At 41.0% G+C, this 20816-nt stretch overlaps 1 protein-coding gene across 1 annotated transcript; it reads left to right on the forward strand.

Annotated features, from left to right (window-relative positions):
• The first annotated feature begins 15313 nt into the window (after nt 1-15313).
• On the forward strand, nt 15314-20176 carry LOC135114027 (uncharacterized). Its single transcript, XM_064029653.1, has 5 exons — nt 15314-15336; nt 16695-16855; nt 16989-17150; nt 17710-17797; nt 18036-20176. Exons 2-5 carry the CDS (start codon nt 16698-16700, stop codon nt 19182-19184), a joined length of 1557 nt encoding a protein of 518 aa, XP_063885723.1. The 5' UTR covers nt 15314-15336; nt 16695-16697; the 3' UTR covers nt 19185-20176.
• Nucleotides 20177-20816: the final 640 nt, after the last annotated feature.

Here is a 20816-nt window from a genome sequence, read left to right on the forward strand (position 1 = left end):
TGAAGAAGAGGACACGAGGAGAAAGGATTAAGAGTAAGAAGAAAGGAGAGGAAAGCAGAAAAGTGGAAAAGACAGAAAGGGAAAGGATTGTGTGAGGAGAAATGGAAAAAGAAAAAAAGGCTGCCAAGTGTGAGGAAGGGGGCAGGAGGGAGAAACAGGATTGTAATCAGAGTGCTGGAAATGCAGAGAGAGAAAGAGTAAGGGAGGAGGGGAAGGAAACTGTAGAGAAGGAAAAAATGCAGCCACGTGTACTTCAGATTCTCCTTCGTCAGGATGGGAAGAGACTGAAGCGGCGGGAGTCTTCCTTCGTTCGGTCTATGTCTATACAAGCCGAAAAGGAAAGAGTATGCCTGCAATGGCAAAGTTTTTTTTTTCCCCTTTTTTTTCTCTTTTTTTTCTTTCTGAACATTTACGATCAGACCAGAACCAGGCACTGCTCGGCTAGCTGGGTGGCGGCACGAGGGTGAAGGACTCAGTTGGGGAGTGTCGAGGCAACTCTAATGAAATTCTAGAATCATGAGAAAACTTGGGGGAAGGTTTGCGAAGAGAATTTTATAAACAATAGAATACATTTTTATTTTCAGAATTGTTGGTTACTTTCATATTGTAATTACATGATTAATACGGTTAAGTACTTGCCAAGAGAATATCATGAAAAGAAAACACGTTTGTTGTTTCGCTTAATGGTTGGTTTCATGAATATTTAATACTCACTACATTATGTCTGACAAATGTCAAGCCTGCTAATCATTTCACGCAAAAATGTGTAAACTTTTGAAATGAAGTACATATAACGTCAGTAATATATTTTTGTTAATTAGTTGCAGGGATGAGGTTGAATTATTAATATTAAAGGTTATTGGTGTGATGGTGCGGAGGAAGCAGAGGGGCGGTTGGCGCCAAACACGTTCATATGGATTCCTCCCCTCCCTCCCTCCCTCCCTCCCTCCCTCCCCCTTCACCTGGTGATCGCCACTCCGCAAATTAAATATAATTACATTTTCATATTCAGTAACATTATTTCAGAGACATTTCTTTCAGCTTCAGTATATAAGTACATCCATTGCGATTATATAATCTCAAGAGCTTTAATAAATTGATAAATACATATATTCTTTGTAAAAATTATCCATATAGTTCTTTGATTTAAGACTCAGTATTTCTACAGTCCTCTTACGTAAACCATTTTTTTAATGTACGAAAAAGTATGTTCGTTATAATTATTTAATCTTGGAGAAACTAACCATTAACTTTTAAGGTGCTCGCCGCCATCTCACGAGAGACACGCGATCCCCTGCACGGCGCGGCGCCTCTACCCCGCCCCTTTACCTTTACGACTCACAACACTTACTTCCCAACCACTCCCCTGAGGAGGAGTCGCTAAATACCAAAACTCCAGGAGCTCTCCGAAGTAAAATGACCCACTTATGTTATTGGTTCATTCCGCTTTACATTACAACTGGCAATTTCCATATGAAAGTGCCTCCAAGAAGTGCACACTCCTATAGCGAGAAAAGAAAAAACTTTCCTCACTCGTGGTGCGATGCAAGAAATTACATAAAATTTTAACGTCCGCTACTAAAACATGCAATTTGGTGGCGCAACAGCCAATGTGCTTCCCTTGCAAGTAAGAGGCCTACACTTCGAAGTTCCGGCCTCCCATAGGTAATTTGGATCTATCTCTGTTAAGGCTACAGCCCCTGCTTACCTACAATTGTGTGTGTGTGTGTGTGTGTGTTAAGAAAGGCTAGATATATTAGTGATGTATGTCACGACAAGACAAGAATGACAGAAAGGCGATATTGAAAGAAAACAGATTAGAAAATAAATAGGCAAACAAATAACTCGTACAATCAAACATTCCCAGAGGTCACTCGTGAGCCGCCACAGATGCCATGATGCAGGTGTGTGACACAGGTGTACAGCAAACCTCATCTTGTAACTCACACATAAGTACACTGTGTCTCACTTTCTCATTGCGACAGATTACGCAGAGCACAAAGCATTAAACTCATTTAAGAACATAAAAGCATAAGAAATAAGGGAAGCTGCGAGGAGCCACCAGAGTTACACGTGGCAGTCCTTGTATGAAATATAACTACCTATTTCCAGCTACCATCCCATCCATAAATCCGTCTAATCTTCTCTTAAAGCTCCCTAATGTCTTAGCACTAACACACTGATAACATTAACGAAGCATAATCTTGAAGTACAATAACCAAACTTTCTTTTTAAAACATGAAACTATTTAGAAGGAAAGGATGAACTATCTGTTAATTCAATACAAAAGGTGGATGACCCGGAGCAGCATGAGGATGTGAGAACTGCATCACCTCACACGGTTTAGTCATGACTGGAAACTCACTTTAAAATTCATGACTTATACACTGGAGGGAAAGAAGAAAAATGGATGAAGTAACTTGTTCCAGACTTTGGCGATGAAACAGATTAGGTGAACCTGGAAAATACCATTACTTTTATCTTTCAAGATTATTAAATTTTGTGCGAGTCTGTGCATATGTGTGTGTGTGTTTGTGTGTGAGTGTTTAAGTGCGTCCTTGCGTGCGTTGTGCCAGGAAGTCCTCACAAATGACAAAATCCCCAATCTGAAAGAATAAATACAAGAACAACCTCCTTCACAACACCTCGCAATAAACAGTTTTGAGAATCACTGTTTGGTAAGATATTACACTACCTTTGGAAGTAAACATATTAAAAAAAATGTCACAAAAGCCTTGAAAATGTTGATACAAAAAATACACCGAAAGCAACATAAAAAATGACAAATAATTAAGCACCAGACAGCAATATATGAGATGAAATGAAGACTGAGGAAAGTGAGGATAAATATATATATTGTTCCAGTGTGTAATCGGCCACAGCTTCAGAAAATACAGGGAACAAGATGCGGTAGAGATGAAGCCCCTAACAAAGCTCTAATACATGCTTAGATAGATAGACAGGCAGATGCATATAGATAGTTAGATACATACATACATACATAAATACAGATAGATAGATAAATAAACAGAAAACCAGATAGATGGATACACTCAATGATGTTTAACTATACTACACTATGGACTGTTTGATGACGCTACACAAGACGAGAGAGAGAGATAGACTGACTGTGAAAGAAATTGCAAAGATGTCAGTAGATGATCCCCTGTTTGGTAAGCGGCCATGATAACTCCAAACCATGTCACAGTGTCGTTAGCGGTCCAAAGAGCACCCATTTTGGAACTCCCATTTAGCTCAACGGTTCAAGTACACGTATACAGTATAGTGTCCCTTGCCGGTCCTTCCCTCCGCCGCTGCCTCTCCCTCCACCCCAGCGCTCCGTGTGGCCGTGCAATTCAGGCCCCGGAACTGACGTGTTTTGTCAATACCACCGCTTAATATCGACGGAATGGCAGCCGCGTACTCGCCTGACCTCTTCTTCCTTCACTTCTTCCTCCTTTTCCTCCTCGTCTTGCTACTTCAACACCACCGCCTTACTTCTCGTCTTAAGCCAATTTCATTTCTCTTCTTTCTCTTCGTCCACTGCCTCCTCGTCCTCCTTCTATTCTTTTATCTTCCATGTCCTCCTTTCCCTCAGGGACTACAGGGACTGCCACGTGTAAGCCTTTACAGGGACCGCCATGTGTAAGCCTGGTCGCTTCTTACAGCTTCCCTTATTTCTTATGTTAGGTTCTTATGTTCTTATGTCTATTCCCCTTAAGTCTCTCCTCGTCCTCCCTAGACTATTATCATTCCTCCTCCACCTTCTCTTTCTCCTCCTTCTCTTCTTGCTCCTCCTCCTCCTTCTCCAGCTCTCTCGCGTTCATGCACCATGGCGCTAGTCACAGTCATGGATCAGCCTCGGGTAAGCATCGATCAATCCTGCAATGCATTATTATTCCAGTACAACACTGCCTTGATATATGAATGTAATAAACTTCCTAACCCTCTTTATAGTCATATTTATTAAACTTCTAATTTATTTCACGCCTCATACTGATTGCCTCACGTTTCTATTCACTTTTATTCGCTTTTCTATTCCCCCTCTCGTCTTTTTTCTCTTTTCCTTTTCTTCCCCTGACACGTAACTTGTAGTATTCTCTGGCGAATTCCATACACATACAAGAAAAATGGATGCTTTCACTTTTTTTTTTCTTTCGCTGGTGTCCGTAACTTCCTCCCTCCCTTTCTCTTTTCCCTCCCGTCAGTTGTTGCAGAAAGGTATGCTGCCCTGTTCTATTTTGCAGGTGCCGTTCTCAGCCTCATACTGCGCGTTCCACTTCCCTTTTAGCAGCAGCCCATCATCCCTACAGCAGCCCTTCCACTGGCCACCACCACCACACCACTACTACTATCTATTTTCACTCTCGTTTTACCTGCAGCGAGGCCTGTCATCATCCCGTAAACGCTGTTGCTGGTGCTACTCCTCACCCACTCCGACCTTCACACGCTTCAGGGGCAAAATGTCGTTTTCCTTATCTTCAGTTTTTTTTTTTTTTTTTTTACTTTAGCATGTTAGTTACGTCCGTGTGTGTGTGTGTGTGTGTGTGTGTGTAGTGCTCAGAGGCGTAACTTAATAAAACCACGATTTATCTTGCTTGCTGAAGGAAAAGACAGCAACTATATCGTATCGTATTGTGTAGCATAAACTCTGTGTTTTCATAATTCACTCATGGCACATCCATTTATTTATCCATTTAGGTGAATCTCTAGGACTTGAATGGCCCTCATGAGAGAAATAGATAAAACTTTTGAAACTGCTTAGACAGAAAACAAAATCTTTCCTCTATCTAGCAGTGTACACTTAACATAATCTAAGGCACTGCGCATTCATCCAATCAATTCACTCAAAACGCTAACCACGTCATGTAATTAGGAATCATCTGTCGTCAGAATCCATGGCTTCAGTTACCAGCTTGAAGTGAGTGATAATAACCGGCAATACTGACCACCCTGACCAAGACGAATGTTTACTTACGCTGCCTTGCTCTTGAAAGCGTCTTTGAAGTCTTTGGTTAACTGTTCTGATATTCATGATGTCTTTAACTATTCACGGTCTCGAAATTCGCAGGCTGGAAGATCTCTAACCTTTACCTTATAGTTTTGCAAAGAAGCGTTTTTCTTATTCCTTATTTCCTCTATTATTAGATTATCAGGTATATTCGATATAGGACCATATCCTGAAACACCTCTACGCCGCACCTTCACTACATTCAAAAAGCTCTAGTTGAAGTGACACGGGTTTTTTATAGGTGTTTTATGGTTCTAGTGAAAGGATAACGGTATTTCTATAGTGTTAACGGAAGAAATACTCTTTAGAACTCGGTTAGTCATATCTATAGCCTTTGAAAATAGTCGTGGTAAGGGCCACAGACTAACAATTCTCCGCGTTCTTCCTTCTTATGTCTCTCCTGTATTTTCTCATTCCTTAACCAGATATCACGTACTGCACTGACGCCTCAATAATCGGTTATATTTACACAAAGTCTCTAGGCAGGAGGAAGAGAGAGAGACCAAAGAGAAGGTTTATAGATGCTGTGAAGGGAGACATGCAAGTGGTGGGCGTGACAGAGGAAGGCGCAGAAGATCGAGCGCATTGGAGAAGAGTGATCCGCTGCGGCGACCCCTAAATGGGAGCAGCGGAAAGAAGATTCACACAAAGTCTCTTCAGATGTATTCCCACACAAACTTCCTACAATAAAGCTTACTTACATGAACCTTTATGAATAGCTTTTTAAAATATTTTCCACGCCAAGTTTATTTTAAAAGTAAAAGTTCCACGTTCACGAATACACACACACACACACACACACACACACACACACACACACACACACGGATAAAAATATAAAAGCCTGTGTGACATTTGTTTGTTTGTTTCCATGAGAGAGAGAGAGAGAGAGAGAGAGAGAGAGAGAGAGAGAGAGAGAGAGAGAGAGAGAGAGAGAGAGAGAGAGAGAGAGAGAGAGAGAGAGAGAGAGAGAGAGAGAGAGAGAGAGAGAGAGAGAGAGAGAGAGAGAGAGAGAGAGAGAGAGAGAGAGAAAGGTCGACATTTGAACATCACTGGCTTCATGGACAAAAGTTTTTCTTTTTTTTCCACCATACAACGAATTCAAGGCAGCTGAACGTACATGGAATTCAAACGCACACGCAGGACCTAAACGTACACAGCTGTTCAACCTACATAACCGCTAAACACAGGAATAACCAAGGCAACGTTCACAGCAACTCTAAACACACACACACACACACACACACACACACACACACACACACACAAATGGAGATGGGGAACAGGGAGCAAGCGTGACCTCATTGACTAATAAAACTTTGCTGTGAACGATCCCCGTGGCCTTGAAACGACTGGGGCTAAAAGAATGAGAAGCGGACGACCTGCATCACGACGATCACTACACAGATGGACAGGGAGACGGAAGGATATAGAAACAAATAAAGGGATGGACAAATAAGTGTATATATAGGAAAGCTTTTGGAAGAGAAGAGAGAGGTAGACAGAAAGAGAGAATAATATGATGATTAAAGTAAAATAATAAACTTGAGGAGAAGAAATAAATCTAAGGACACAGAAAGAGGTTCACGACACACACTGGCGAAACACATTACACTCATGAGCAAGGAGCGGAAAGAATTTACAACTTACATATCTTCCAATTCATTCTTTTGATTAAACTTCCACCTCCATCTTTTCGATTCAATTTGTAATGCAGTGTTGCAAGTTCAATTTACATTTCATCGTTCACCGTGATCTCTCTCTCTCTCTCTCTCTCTCTCTCTCTCTCTCTCTCTCTCTCTCTCTCTCTCTCTCTCTCTCTCTCTCTCTCTCTCTCTCTCTCTCTCTCTCTCTCTCTCTCCATCATCTCATCCGCCAATTTTCATCTTCACCGCACTTGTTCACTTCCACAAAGACTTCCACTCCTCTTCCTCTCTCATACCTTCACTCGACGCTCCTGCCACTTTCCCTGCACTCAATCTTCAGCAAACCATCTCCTGTACAATCCCTTCCTACACACCTCCACCTGCTTTTTCCTCTTCTCCCTTAACCATACCCCTCTGGCCATCACTCCACCAAACATCGTGCTGACTCAAGATGTTCTCCTCTCAACCTACCCTCAGTTTCTCCCGCCACATCACCTAGCCTCTCACATCTCGTCGGCTCTTCCTTCCATCCAGTTCGGCCAAACACATCCTCATGTCAGGGAAACGAGCCTCAGGAAGTTCACAAGGGCAGCTAACCAACCAGTGGGCCATCCCTGAGATCACTTTGGGCTTGTGTGTGTCATCCCACAGCCTCCAGATAACCAGTTTGTCCTTCGCTGTTGCCCCAATAGCCTGAATGGAACCTCTCGCTCTCACTGTCGTGTTTATTATTTTCGTATGTCATTTATTTCTTCCTGACGCTTTGGATAATGTTTTTTTTATTATTATTATTATTCCCGTTGGTAATATCGCCCCTGGACGTTGTTTCTTGGTCTTTGGTGTTTTGCTATATAGACAGGTAATTTGTTCTTTCCCCGATAGTCTGAACGATGATTTTCCTCCGCGGCGAGCTGTTTATGAGGATGATGACCTCTTAAGACTTTATCTGAACGAGGGAACACATTCTTAAGGGTCAGTGCTTCACATTGCCACAAACCCACGACGGATTTAATGTACGAGTAAACGACCAAACTGCCAAACTAAACAGCTTCCAAGTTTTAAGTTTTCTACTAAACACCAAAGACCACGTAAATATGCTGATATTTCCTACTTCGAAGAAAAGCTGATAAAATGAAGAACTGACTATATTTTCGCACTCACAAATTCACTCTAGACCAAAGAATTTCTCCAAATGTTCATCTAAATTCTTTAACATATCAGTAAACAGTAATGGCGGAAGTGAAGCATCCCACCTGAATCTTCTTCGCTACATATACATAAAGATGCAAACTCATGGCAAAAACTGTGTATCGCCTGCGTTTATGTAAATCTGTCACTTTACACAATCCCTACGTAAAAATAACCTTAACTTTCACGTAACTACTTCACCTTTGATGTCAAACTGAGGAATACAGGTGTTGGTAAAGATGCCCACTATGTAATAATACCAAAATCTGCGTACCGGTCGTATTCATGTAATTCTATGCCATTATATATGACGTCTCCTAACAACCTCACTTTCACGAAAATACCTCACTTTTATGTAAGATCTCCCACCGCGTTCCTTACAAGATAATTCCCCTCCAGTCGAGCTGCTCTTGTTGCATTTTCCCTCCGCTACTAAAAGCCACGGCCTTCCGCTGAGGCGAATCACAGCCACAACTGAAGCTTCCAATCTACCGCGCGTGGAATCAAAAGCCAAACAAGATTACCCTGACCGCCACTGCTGGATTGAACCGAAATTGAAGGAAGAACGTTGGAAATGGTTACTGACTTGCAGAGAACGAACGCTAATCACCACCACCACCAGTTCCACTATTCACTACCGTATTGAAAGTATACATTTTTACATATTTCAAGTCTAGTATATATATACATTTTTTCTCGTCAATCCTGTTCTCCCCAACACCACCAATACTACTTGCTACCACCACCAACACTACTTGCTACCACTGTCACCAATGTAGTACCTTTCCTTTTCCGCATTCGTTAATTCCTTTCATGCACAAAGGAGTGCTACAAAGAGCTAACAAAACAACAAAAAAAAAGTCAATTTGTCATTTTCTCAAAAGTCAACTTAATACATAATGTCTATACATACCTAATATGTATACCAGTGATAAAAAAAAAATCAACTTCTGCGTGATTAGTTCCATCATTAAAAAGAAAAAAAAAACGAAAAGAAAACAAAACAAGTCCAGCTCACCATGATTGGAAACACATCTTTTAAATCAAAACTTATAATTGAGTCTATCGGAGGCCACATCACAAGACACAAGTCAGTCGGAATTCATGTGGAGCTTCATTTCCAACCTTTTAGAGAAGACCTGACGGGAGACGCGGCTTGATGTGATGACAGACAGACGCACCGGGACACAGATCAACAGAGGCCAATCAGCCTGTCACTGGCGAAGAGCAGGTTGAATATTTTGAGATGAGTGTCGTTTCTTTTACCTACCATCATCATCACAAGCATCTTTATCATCTATGGGTAAGGTTTCTACTTCTCTCTCTCTTATTAACCCGTCTATTGCAAGCCATCCCAGGAAAAGCTGTCTGTCGTGTCTTTTCTTAATATCCTTATGTTGTCACTGTATTAATCTACCTGTCTGGCTATTATATATTTGGCACGTCCCCTTTTATCAAGATTTAAATAGGAAAAAATAAAGTGACTTGCGCTTTACCTTCTTAGCGTCACTGAACCGTTATATAAAGAAGTAATCATGATGCACTAGCTAATTGTTCCTCTCTCTCTCTCTCTCTCCCTCTCTCTCTCTCTCTCTCTCTCTCTCTCTCTCTCTCTCTTTCCGTTAACAATTCGTCCTGCCTGCCACTTCCTCCCTCTTGTCTCTCCGCCACATAACTCGTTCTCTCTTCTCTTTCTTTGCCGTCCTTTCCTTGGTACCGGCCCGCCGCCAAGATGCAAGGTACAAAGACGCTCTGCTGCCAACTCGAATACAAAAGGAAAATACAAAGGACAACGAATCAGCAACAGACCTTTAGGCCCCTACAAGGATGTGTGGGAATTATTTCTAATGGGTTAAGGAGGAGGAGGAAGAGGAGCCCGTGTTTTGAAAAGAACATAAACAAGAAAACAAGAACAAAAATAAGAACAAAGCAAAACAAAAACAAAAATCAGGAAGGAAAAAGAAGACAAACAACAACAACAACAACAACAACAACAAGAGAAACAGGAGAAAGACGACGACGCAGGAAGGCGGTTGTGAATGTAAAAGTTTCTAATGAGTAGTGACACTCTTGATGCACGAGGAGTATGGGAGCGTTCCTGCAGATATTACATTGAGGAGGAAGCCTGGCACACGTAAAAAAGGGAGATTTAACTTGCTGCGAAATTGCGTCCACGTTTATCTAAGTTATGGCTGAGTTTACGTCCTGCGGGAGCACTGCATAAACATTAATACATATTACAGGAGCGTTTGCGTCAAAGTGAGAGTAACCATGCCAGGCAGCTACATTCAGTAATCATACTGCCATTTAACTAATACCTGAAGGAAGGGAACTCAATTAAATTAAGCAACTAAATTATTCATGTTAATCTGAGACGGTTACGTAAGTAATGCAGCATGAATATTGTTAATAATACTGTAAAGTAAATAAAAAAATATATATCTCTAGCATACTTCTCTAATTCCAAAGCTCGTGAACTATGCTTTCGTGCTCTCGTGCTGTCTATGATAGAGTGGCGGTTCACAAACAATGTTTTACCTTTCCATCTCCTGAAATTTAAGCCCTTTATATTTTTGCGCAAAATTATGCCAAACATTCACTTCAATGACGTTCAGCTTTCTACCTCCTCCACATTGAACGCACCAGGATTGTCTTTCACTAAAATTCACGGCCGGAGACGAAGTACAGTCCTACCCAGCCAATACTTTCCTCCTCCTCCTACTCCACGCTGCTTACTTTAAAATGCAACAATTTCAAGGATATAATTGGTTCTCAAAACACAAGTATATACTCCTAGTTTAACGTCCCATCTCTGAACATGTATTTTTTCTCTTAAACTCTACCTGAAACACACAACTTCTGTAACGTTCACAAAATTTCAGTAGCAATCCAAAGTTTATTCATCTCGGCGGAACTTGCGTATATTTCGGCTCCCACGGTAATTTGACCACCCAACAACAAAGGAGGAAAGGAGAGTGAAGGGTAGAAGGAGGTTAGAACAAAGGCAAGGAAAGCGAGAAGTAAAGCAGGGGAGGGCGGAGAAAAAGAAAAGGAAAGGGAAGATAGATAAGAAAGAAGAACAAAAAAAATATGGAGAAGGAAGAGGACAAAGGAGTAGTAGTAGTAGTAGTAGTAGTAGTAGTAGTAGTAGTAGTAGTAGTAGTAGTAGTAGTAGTAGTAGTAGTAGTAGTAGTAGAAGAAGTAGTAGGGTAAAATGAGAGAGAGAGAGAGAGAGAGAGAGAGAGAGAGAGAGAGAGAGAGAGAGAGAGAGAGAGAGAGAGAGAGAGAGAATTAAGACATCACACAGAACGGTATGAAAACACTCACCTTAAAAATGAGTAATGAAAGGCTTTAATGAAATAAGATAATGAACTGAGATGAATTTCAAACATTTTTAGTCCTTGGAAATTACGGATTCCCATTTTTAAACACGTTCAGAATCAATAAAAAGAAAAAAAAAGAAAGACGAGGAAGATGACGATAATAAAAAAAAAAGAGGAAACGGAAGAAAAAGAAAGAAGAGAAAGAGGAAGAAGATTGCTTTGATCAGAGATGAGACCAAACCTGTTATTGAATAAGAGAAAAATAACGAGAAGTGAAGGTCATTGGGAGAAGGACTTTAACCCGTGAGATTGTGTGTGTGTGTGTGTGTGTGTGTGTGTGTGTGTGTGTGTGTTGACCTCCTCCACCGCTATCAAAACCAATACCATCAACACAATCACCGACATACACTACATTACATAACCTTCCCTTCCACACCCATCACCCTAATATAACCCTCTCTCTCTCTCTCTCTCTCTCTCTCTCTCTCTCTCTCTCTCTCTCTGATGGGTCAATGCCCCCCGTTATAAAAAGGTGGCTCAGACGGAGAGTAATTAAAGCAACATCACTGATCTCCCGGCGCCACGACACGATAACTTTAACTTCCACTCTTTGTAATTGGCTAATTGGCCGCGACGGAGTCAGCGACGGAGACAGAGAGAGAGAGAGAGAGAGAGAGAGAGAGAGAGAGAGAGAGAAAGAAAAGATAATTTTCTTTACCGCTTCCTTTCTCTCTCTCTCTCTCTCTCTCTCTCTCTCTCTCTCTCTCTCTCTCTCTTGCTCGTTCAGGCAATATTGTTCATAACTTCACATTCCTTTAAACACATGACAAAGCATCTCACAAGTTGTCCGCCGTACACACACACACACAATATATATATATATATATATATATATATATATATATATATATATATATATATATATATATATATATATATATATATATATATATATATATATATATATATATACACATTAAACAGACTGTCAGATTGGCAGATGCAGGAAGAGAGACAGGCAGGGAACACAAGAGAAATATAGACTGAGAAGCAGAATGGCACCAACTGATGAAACTGGATTAGTGTGGGCTTCACATAACTAAGGTTCCATGCTGTAATCGTGAACACTATTTAGAAAACGCAAGGTCAATTCCAAACAGCCGTCCTCCAAAAAAGAAAATATTAAAAAGCAATTCGATGAAAGAAAGGAGAAAGTTAAACAAAGTAATGGTATTATTTGGCAAAAACGAAATTGGAATCATAAAACATTCTGATTAACATCATGAATCAAAACTATTTTCTCGTAAACAACAGTAAACTTTACACATTCAGAGGAAGAGAAAAGGAGGAGAAGCAGAAAGAAGAGAAGGAGAAGGAAGAAGAGGAGGAGGAGGAGGGAGAGGAAGAAGAAGAGGAGAAAGAGGAAGAGGAGGAAGAGGAAGAGGAAGAGGAAGAGGAAGAGGAGGAGAAGGAGGAGGAGAAGGTGGAGAAGGAGTAGAATTAGGACAGCCAAACAGCAGCTGCTAGGAACTAATTTCAACTATTGGTCAGTAAAAAGGGAAAAGAGTTGCAGAACGATCTTCCCCATGCCAAGAAAGAGGAGGAAGACAAAGTTCAGAAGTTATCACATTAAACAACAACCTGTAATGAAAGACAAAAGGTGCGAAGAACAGCATGTGATTTCTCTCTCCGTTCTCAACATTCAAAACAACCGCCCGAGCACAGTTCAGATTTAGAAACTGATGCCACTGGCTGAGTACTCGTAGTTTCGCCCGGAATGGATGGCAACTCGGGAGCAGAACCAGCCACTCTTTCAAAGCAAACACACACACATACACACACACAAAACGATAAACACACAACAAATACCTGAACTTTTAGTATGTGTGTGTTTTCATTAATGTTTTTTTTTCTTTCTTTCTTTCATAAAATTCGAGACGCTACTTCGACATTTTGGCTTCAACCATTTTTTGACTTTCAATTTTGCACGGTTTCACTTTATCTGTTTGCATATTTGTACCCAAACACTGGAAAAGCAATCTGGTTACAACATATGAATTCAGGATTTGACGTTCTGACACCACGGTAACAGAAATTAACTGTTCTCTTCATCACAGCAAAAGGTTAGAGCAGAACCAGGATGCAGAGTCAGTATTCCCTTTAACTCCATCCCTCAGTACAGCTTAAAAGATAACAAGCTAACATAGACAAACATCATCCTTCCTCCTCTCTTCTTCATTCATGCTTTCTTATTTTTTCCTTTTGTTATCCCAATCTTATTCTTTTTTTCTCTCTATTTCCCCTTCTTCCTTTCTACACCCCAGTCATGTTTCTTCCCTTCTTGGTCTTCTGTTCATTTTTTCTTATGTCTTGTTTTATTCTTTCCTTTATTCCCTCCACTTTCCCTCCCTCTTTCATTCATTATTTCTTATTATCTCCTCTACACGTTCCCATTTCCATCCTCCTTTGTCGTAGGTTCATTCATTTTCCATTCTCTAGTTTACTAATCTTCTCACGTTCACCTCTTTTCGCCTTCCATTAATCTTTTTCGTTATTTTTTTTATGCATCCCTTTCATGTTTCCTCTCAGTTTTTGTCTTCTATTGCTCTTTCCTTTTTTTCTCCATCCCTCATGTAGCATTCCTCCTTATATCTTCCTTTTGTATCACTCACGTTCCTTATCTCTCTTCTGTCCTCCACTTATCGGCCCTTATATCTTTTTTATCTTTATTCTATTGCACTCATGTTCCCTCCATTCCTCCTCTTTTTTGGGGGTTACTCTTCTCTCCTTAATATTCTCGTTCCTTCTTCTAACTTCGGTTTCTCTTCCCGTCCTCACCTCCTTCTCTCAACGTCATTATCCTTGGCCCACCGAGGCTCTCTTGAAAGACGTTCATGCTGACTCACAATAATGAACACCTAAGATTTTGTGAGGGATCGTAAGAGCATCTCCTCAACACTACCACCACCACCACCACTAACATCAACATTGTCATCATTAGCTTCTACAATTTTGAGAGATAGTAGGAGCGTCTCTGCACCACTAACATCACTAGCGTTACCATCAGCCTCCTTTTTTTTTTATATCCTCATTAAGTTCTATTCACTCTGCCTTGTTTTGCCATTTAAGTCTCACCAGTCCCTTACGGTCTATTCCAGGCGAGCCAAGCAAGAAATCTTTCCACTGATTTCTCTGTCTACCTTGTCTTCTTTTACCTTCTCTAGGTTCCGCCAGTCCCACCTTCTATTCCAGATCAGCCAAGTAAAATAACATCTTTCCATCAAGTTCTTCATCTGCCCTCGATTCTTTTAATCATTCCAGGTCCTATCATTTGTCATGCCTAAGTTCCCAACCTCTGCCTGTCCCTCCCTAGAAACAGATCCACTTCAGGTCCTGCTAGACCAACCAGCTTTATCTAAACCTCCATTCCCTTGCCTAGTTTCCATATCCTTATGCTTCCCGTTCCAGAAGTTCGAATAAGTAGCCCCTGACAGCCCCTCCTGCCTCTCCTAGCGTGCTGCCCGTGATAGCAGCCCCTGGACTTCTACTAACCCTTAAGCCGGATTCCCCGGAATAGCTTTTAATTCTTAAGCGAGATTTATGAGGCATTAAAACGTTAAGACCTTCCCCATTCCTAAAGGCAATAGCCAACACAAATTGCATTGCGCACACGCTTTGGAGAGAGAGAGAGAGAGAGAGAGAGAGAGAGAGAGAGAGAGAGAGAGAGAGAGAGAGAGAGAGAGAGAGAGAGAGAGAAAGGGTGATGGGAGGGGAGGTAAGAAAATCCATCTTTACTCGATTAAAGGCTCAGTTTCAACATCAGTAATGAGAAAAGTAAGTTAATTCTTTGTCATTACGGAACACTTAATTCATGTCCGATTTGGAGACAAAATTCACTTTATGACAGTATTTGTGGCAGTGTACATTTCATCTCCGTATAAAGTTCCGGTGGATTAATAAAGAGAGAATCGGTATAAATTTGGACCATACATTTCCCTCTTTGTATTTATTTGTCTTATTTATTTGAGCAAGTGGAATTAGCTCCTTAAGTATGTAACACCACTTTCCACCACGAGTAGGGTAAATTAGGAACTTGGCAACCTTAAGAGTTGAAATGTGTAACTGATGTTCTAGGTGTGGGAGAAGCTGCCTGGGACTGTGGAAGGTGGTGAGTGTCCTCGAGGGGCGGGAGGAATTTCGGGGACTTACAAGTGTGGTAATGTGAGGTTAAGTTTTGTTCACTGCTTTTCGATGGTTTGCTTTAAGATGGTGTGTGAGCTTTGTTTATAATCTGTGATAGGTGTACACTAGCTGTTCTGGTCTGTGTGTTACTCTTGTGTTACTACGTAGTGTTATCTCGTAGACCGATCGTGTGTTATGTCACTAACATAACTAACTAACTAACTAACACTAACTAACTGCTCAATTTCGGTGTTTTCCGTCGTCGTGATGGGTCTAAGTGGTTAATTATATGTAAACACTCAATTTATTACTTTTAATTATCCTAAAAGAGTTACTACTCCCTTAAGGGTTATTTAAGAGACGAACCCGGTATAGAGGACGAAAAATTGGGTAAAAAACCGATAATATAATCTTCATTTGTATATCAAGAGAAAAAGATAAAGAGGTGAGCCTATCACTACACTATCTAATCATTCTCCCGCATCAAACCAGACGAATTTCTTCAGATTACTGTCAACCTTTCAAGGTAAGAAACGACTGTATTATAGTGTTGCATATCCTAACCTGTAAACTTCACTGTCTGGTCTCTGTAAACAGATTCTAAGATGTAAAGTACTGTAACCCCTCTCTGTCAGTTCTCTCAACAGTTTTCTCTTCCAGCTGGTAACACTGCACAGGGGCCTTATCCCCTTCTTCGCAAACAGTAAGGGTGGGGGAGGGGGACGGAAGGAATCACTCATACTGCTTTCTTGAAAAGGATAAAAAATCAACATTTCGTCTCATCAACTCCTCTCTTCTAACTGTCTTTTTTCAGCCTCTCTTCACCGCAAGGTTGCAACTCTTGTCATCTATTGTATCTTTGCTACCTTCATACCTTACCCCTTTCCATGGTCTCCCTACAGAAGATTCTCACCTTTCTCTCACTCGTATTCTGTCCACCTCCCTAATACAGGAGATAATCATTATTCTCAATCTTCATTTCTTTTAATGGTAAACTTTAGAACTCTCTACATGCTTCTGCATTTCCTTCTGCCTGTGACTTCAACTCTTTTAAAAGGGAGGTTCCAAGTTACTTCTTTATGTAAATCTGGATCTCTTTCAGACTATCCTGTTTACGGACTGGCACCTTCATTTTTTCCCCTTTCCCAGATTCCTCTAATTAAAGAAAAAAAAAAGTAAATGAAGGATGTGATCGTTATTTTTCCTAACAGGTAATAAATAGATCAAACAATGATGCGAAATCTTTGTATGGTTTATGATTTTTCATTTACAGTTAAAGACAAAACAGCTTGGAACACAAGGTCTGTGAGATCGGTATTTTAGTTCGACTTTTTTATATTTCAGGTCATGATACGAGCAAGTGTGGTAAAGGCTTGCCGCCTGGGAACAGCGGCTAAATGGAACCAACACAGGATAAAGATGGTTGACAACTATGTTGCATTTCAGCATTTCATGCACACTGCGCGCATTCCTTGTGGAACCACAAGTACTGCCACAAATTCTCAGTGAGTATGTGTGTGTGTGTGTGTGTGTGTGTGTGTGTGTGTGTGTGTAACATCATAACAACGTAAGATCTAAGCATCTGTCTTATTAAGGATTTCAGCATGAACTTCGTTAACAAGTTTTTCCCTCATACAGTGACAGTCAAATCCGGTGGAGGTTCCCTGTTGACGACAAGACAGAAGGCATGATAGCACAAATACATCACCAGATTGCGAGCCAGACCTGCATCTCCACCCTCAACGCCGTCACTCCTATCACCCACGAATTGATGGAGGAGGCTCTCAACATCCTCTACGAGTAAGTGTTCAGGGATTGCTTACTGATACAAGACGGAAACAGAGATGTGTATCGCTCGCTGTTCTCCAATCGCTCTCCTGGACGAGTACTGGAAGGTTACTCACTCAACAATTTTTGGTTATAAAATAACCCAGTTTCTTGAACTTTTTAAGTAGGTAAACTTATCCATGTTTTAAATATACACCATATGCCAGGAAAAGCCTATTTACACTAGTCCTCGTAGATAAGGCATGGCTCATTAATCAAATTGACATCACCGCTACCCAAATCCGGAGATATCTTTTCCCCCAAACTGCAAATTGTACTGAGCTCCTCGTGTCAAGACACCACGATTACTAAAATTACCACAACTACCTCAAATTGAATAGGGGGACGAAAACCACCGAAATACGGTAAGATTTACTCACAAATATAAATACACTATAGCCTGTCACTCCAGGCTAAACACTGGGGGGCACAATTGGCGAGTACACAATTGATTATGAGTTTAGAATGTATGTTCATTTACTTGTTTGTTTATATAATTCTCTATTCATATACTATCTCTTTTCTCCTTCAGAAAAGTTGAATCCCTGAGGTTATGCTTTCGCCTTCGTGATAATCAACTGTGGGTGGCTGACATGCCTCGACGTGTGCTAGATTTCAAGGTAATACACGAAAGAGAAACAGAGACAGATTAAGAAATAGATAAGGAGCCAAATAAGAAACAGATAAGGAGGCAAATAAGAAATAGATGAGGTAAATAAGAAAGAGATAGTATACCTATCGAGGTAGATAGATTAACAGACAACTAGATAAACTGATAGATTTATAGACGGGGAGACAGGTAGGTATATAGACAAAAAAAATAATAAACTTCTAAATGCTTTATTTTCTCTCTTCCAGTCTGTAAACGGGACTGACGTGGAGATTGAGCAAAACAATTTGACCAAGTCTCCATTTGACCTCCACAATGGCCCTCTGTGGAAGGCACGGCTAATGACCTATCCAGAAAATGCGCCTTGCCAGTTCCCCGAAATCAAGGAAAAATTCCCACACCAGTATGACCTTCTGCTCTCCCTGCACCACGCTGCCAACGACGGCGTAGTAGTGATGCTAGTAATGGAGCTGTTGCACAACATTATAGACCGCCTCCTTCAAGGTCTTCCTGTTGATCGCCGACCAGTGGGAGAGTTGCGTGACAGTGTTGAAGCAAGAGAGATGGAAGACCAGATCAGAACTGCCCTACAAAACGATCCGACAAGACTAGCAGCGGCGCAGCGAGAACACGAAAAGAGCAAACACCTTCCTCTCCTCGTCGAGGCTTACGGGAGTCCCAGGGAGGCAGAGGAGCCCTTCACTTATTACTTTCCATCAGTGCTTCTTGAAAATGATGCAGTGAACAGGATCATTCACAAGTGTCGCTCGCTGGGTGTCACCCTGAACTCTTTTTTTACCGCCGTTAATAACACCGCTATGGTTGAGCTGGCTCGTGATGGCGGCCTAAAAAGAAACAACTATTCCATCACTAGCATTCACCCTGTTAACTGTCGTCGGCTAATGAAGAAAAGCTCCATACCTTACCTGGGCTTCCATGCACTCCCACTGTGCCTGAACATGGTTACACCTCACAATGTAAAGGATCACTTCTGGGAATACACAAAACACCTCGACACTGAATTCCGTAAGAAAATCAAAGAAAACTGGATGATCGAGGAGAGGGTAGTGGCTAGCATGTTGAGGCCTGAAGGTTACTCTCACAATGAATATTTCTCTCAGCCCTTGCCTCTCACCTGTGATTATGGATTCACTAACCTCTACAGCCCAGGAAACACTGTTGAAGGCAATGGAAAATTCGTTCAGGTAACTGCGGCTCATAACCAATCCATCTTTCACAAAGGACCTTACACATTTGTTGGTGGAGTGTTTGGCTTCCGTGGTCATGTACGCTTCGAGATGAGTCATTCGAAGATAACTGTAAGCAAGGAGGTCACGCGCATGTTTTTCGACAAAATTCTGACTCTTATCACTGATATATCTAATGCAATAATTTAGTTTCACCTCAGAGTAGGAAGTACTTAGTTGGATCTGTCACAGAAAATAATCAGATGATGATGGCAAGAAGATACCTTATGTTGTAATCCAAGAAACACCAAGAAGAGATGAAACAACTAGGAAGAAAGAAGAATGAGATAAGAATGAAGAAGTAAGAAAGTAGAAGGAATATATGACCGAGAAAGAATATAAACATGGAGGCGATCAAGAGTACAAGAAGCTGTCACTAACCTGCCAGATGAGAGACAGAACGTGACCAACGAGGAGAATAACAAAATATGGTGAATCGTCACAAGACTAACAGAGTCGAAGAGCAGCAGCAGATTACAAGGAGATATCCAGGTGGCTTTAGTTCACAAGGGAACCAGAAGTCACCGGCAGCTAATGACGTGGACAAGACGGACAGCGGGATCATCATTATGAAATTTCTCCTCGTTGTTCCTGATAAGATGAGGATACGATTTAGCGAAGTTACTGAAAATTTAAACTTATTGAGAGCTATGGGAAAATAAGCCTTGTAATCAAAGTACTGGAAAATAAATCTTATACTAAATGAAAGCCTTTTTGGGCAAAAACTCACTTTAACATCACAGTGTATGTATATCATGAGGTGTAGGAGAGGAGAACAGACAGGAACAGGGAGACAAGCTGGAGAGAGGTATCAGACCAGAGAGGGTCAAGATAGGCAAGCCTCCGTCACAGAACTAGTAAGTAGAGCCTAACAGTTGTAATGTAGTCCGGAGTAAAATGTTTACTTTATATAAGTGAAAGAGAGGGATTGGGTATGTGTATAGGATGTGTTTTCTTATTAAATGTTAATTGCATGAACATATTCGATTCGAAAATGTAATGTGAAACGTTTCGAGATATTTCAATAATTATTTAGAAGTATTTTGTTCTGCTAGGAAGCTGTGTATAACGACAGGGAATCACATATGATTGTGTGAATATAAATATATGAAAATATAGCCATTTAGGTAAAGTTTACAAAATTCAAGGCGTTTCCTTAAATCCACAAGTGCCTTTCTTAGAAATTTAGAGCCACCGTTAATAACACCGCTATGGTTGAGTTGGCGTGGTGGCGGCCTAAAAAGAAACAACTGTTACATCACTGGCTCCCACCCTGTTAACTGTCGTTGGCTAATGCAGAAAAGCTCCATCCTTACCTCGGACTTCATGGAATTCCAATGAATCTACAAATGGTTACGCCTTTCAGTTTTAAGGATCACTGCTGAAAATATACAAAACACTTTGACACTGAATTCCGTACGATAATCAAAGAAAATCCGATGATCGAGGAGAGGGCTGTGGCTCGCATGTTGAGGCCTGAAGGATACTCTCACGAAGAACCGTGAGAGCATTTCGCTCGTCCCTTGCTTCTCACCTGTGATTAAATATTCACCAACTTCTACAACCCTACAAACCAGAAATCACTAGTGAAGGCAATGGAAAATTCGTTCAGATCACTGCAACTCATAACCAAACTAATTCACAAAACAGAACATCCAATTAGTCATGTATTGTTTGGATTCCTTGGTCACCTGCGCTTGGAAGTGGGTCACGCCACGGGGACTAAGTAGAGAGATCACTCACAGACCTTTGGACAAAATTCTGGCTCTTATCAGTGATGTT

This window comes from Scylla paramamosain, chromosome 27, assembly GCF_035594125.1.
Source record: "Scylla paramamosain isolate STU-SP2022 chromosome 27, ASM3559412v1, whole genome shotgun sequence".
NCBI classification, from domain to species: Eukaryota; Metazoa; Arthropoda; class Malacostraca; order Decapoda; family Portunidae; genus Scylla; species Scylla paramamosain.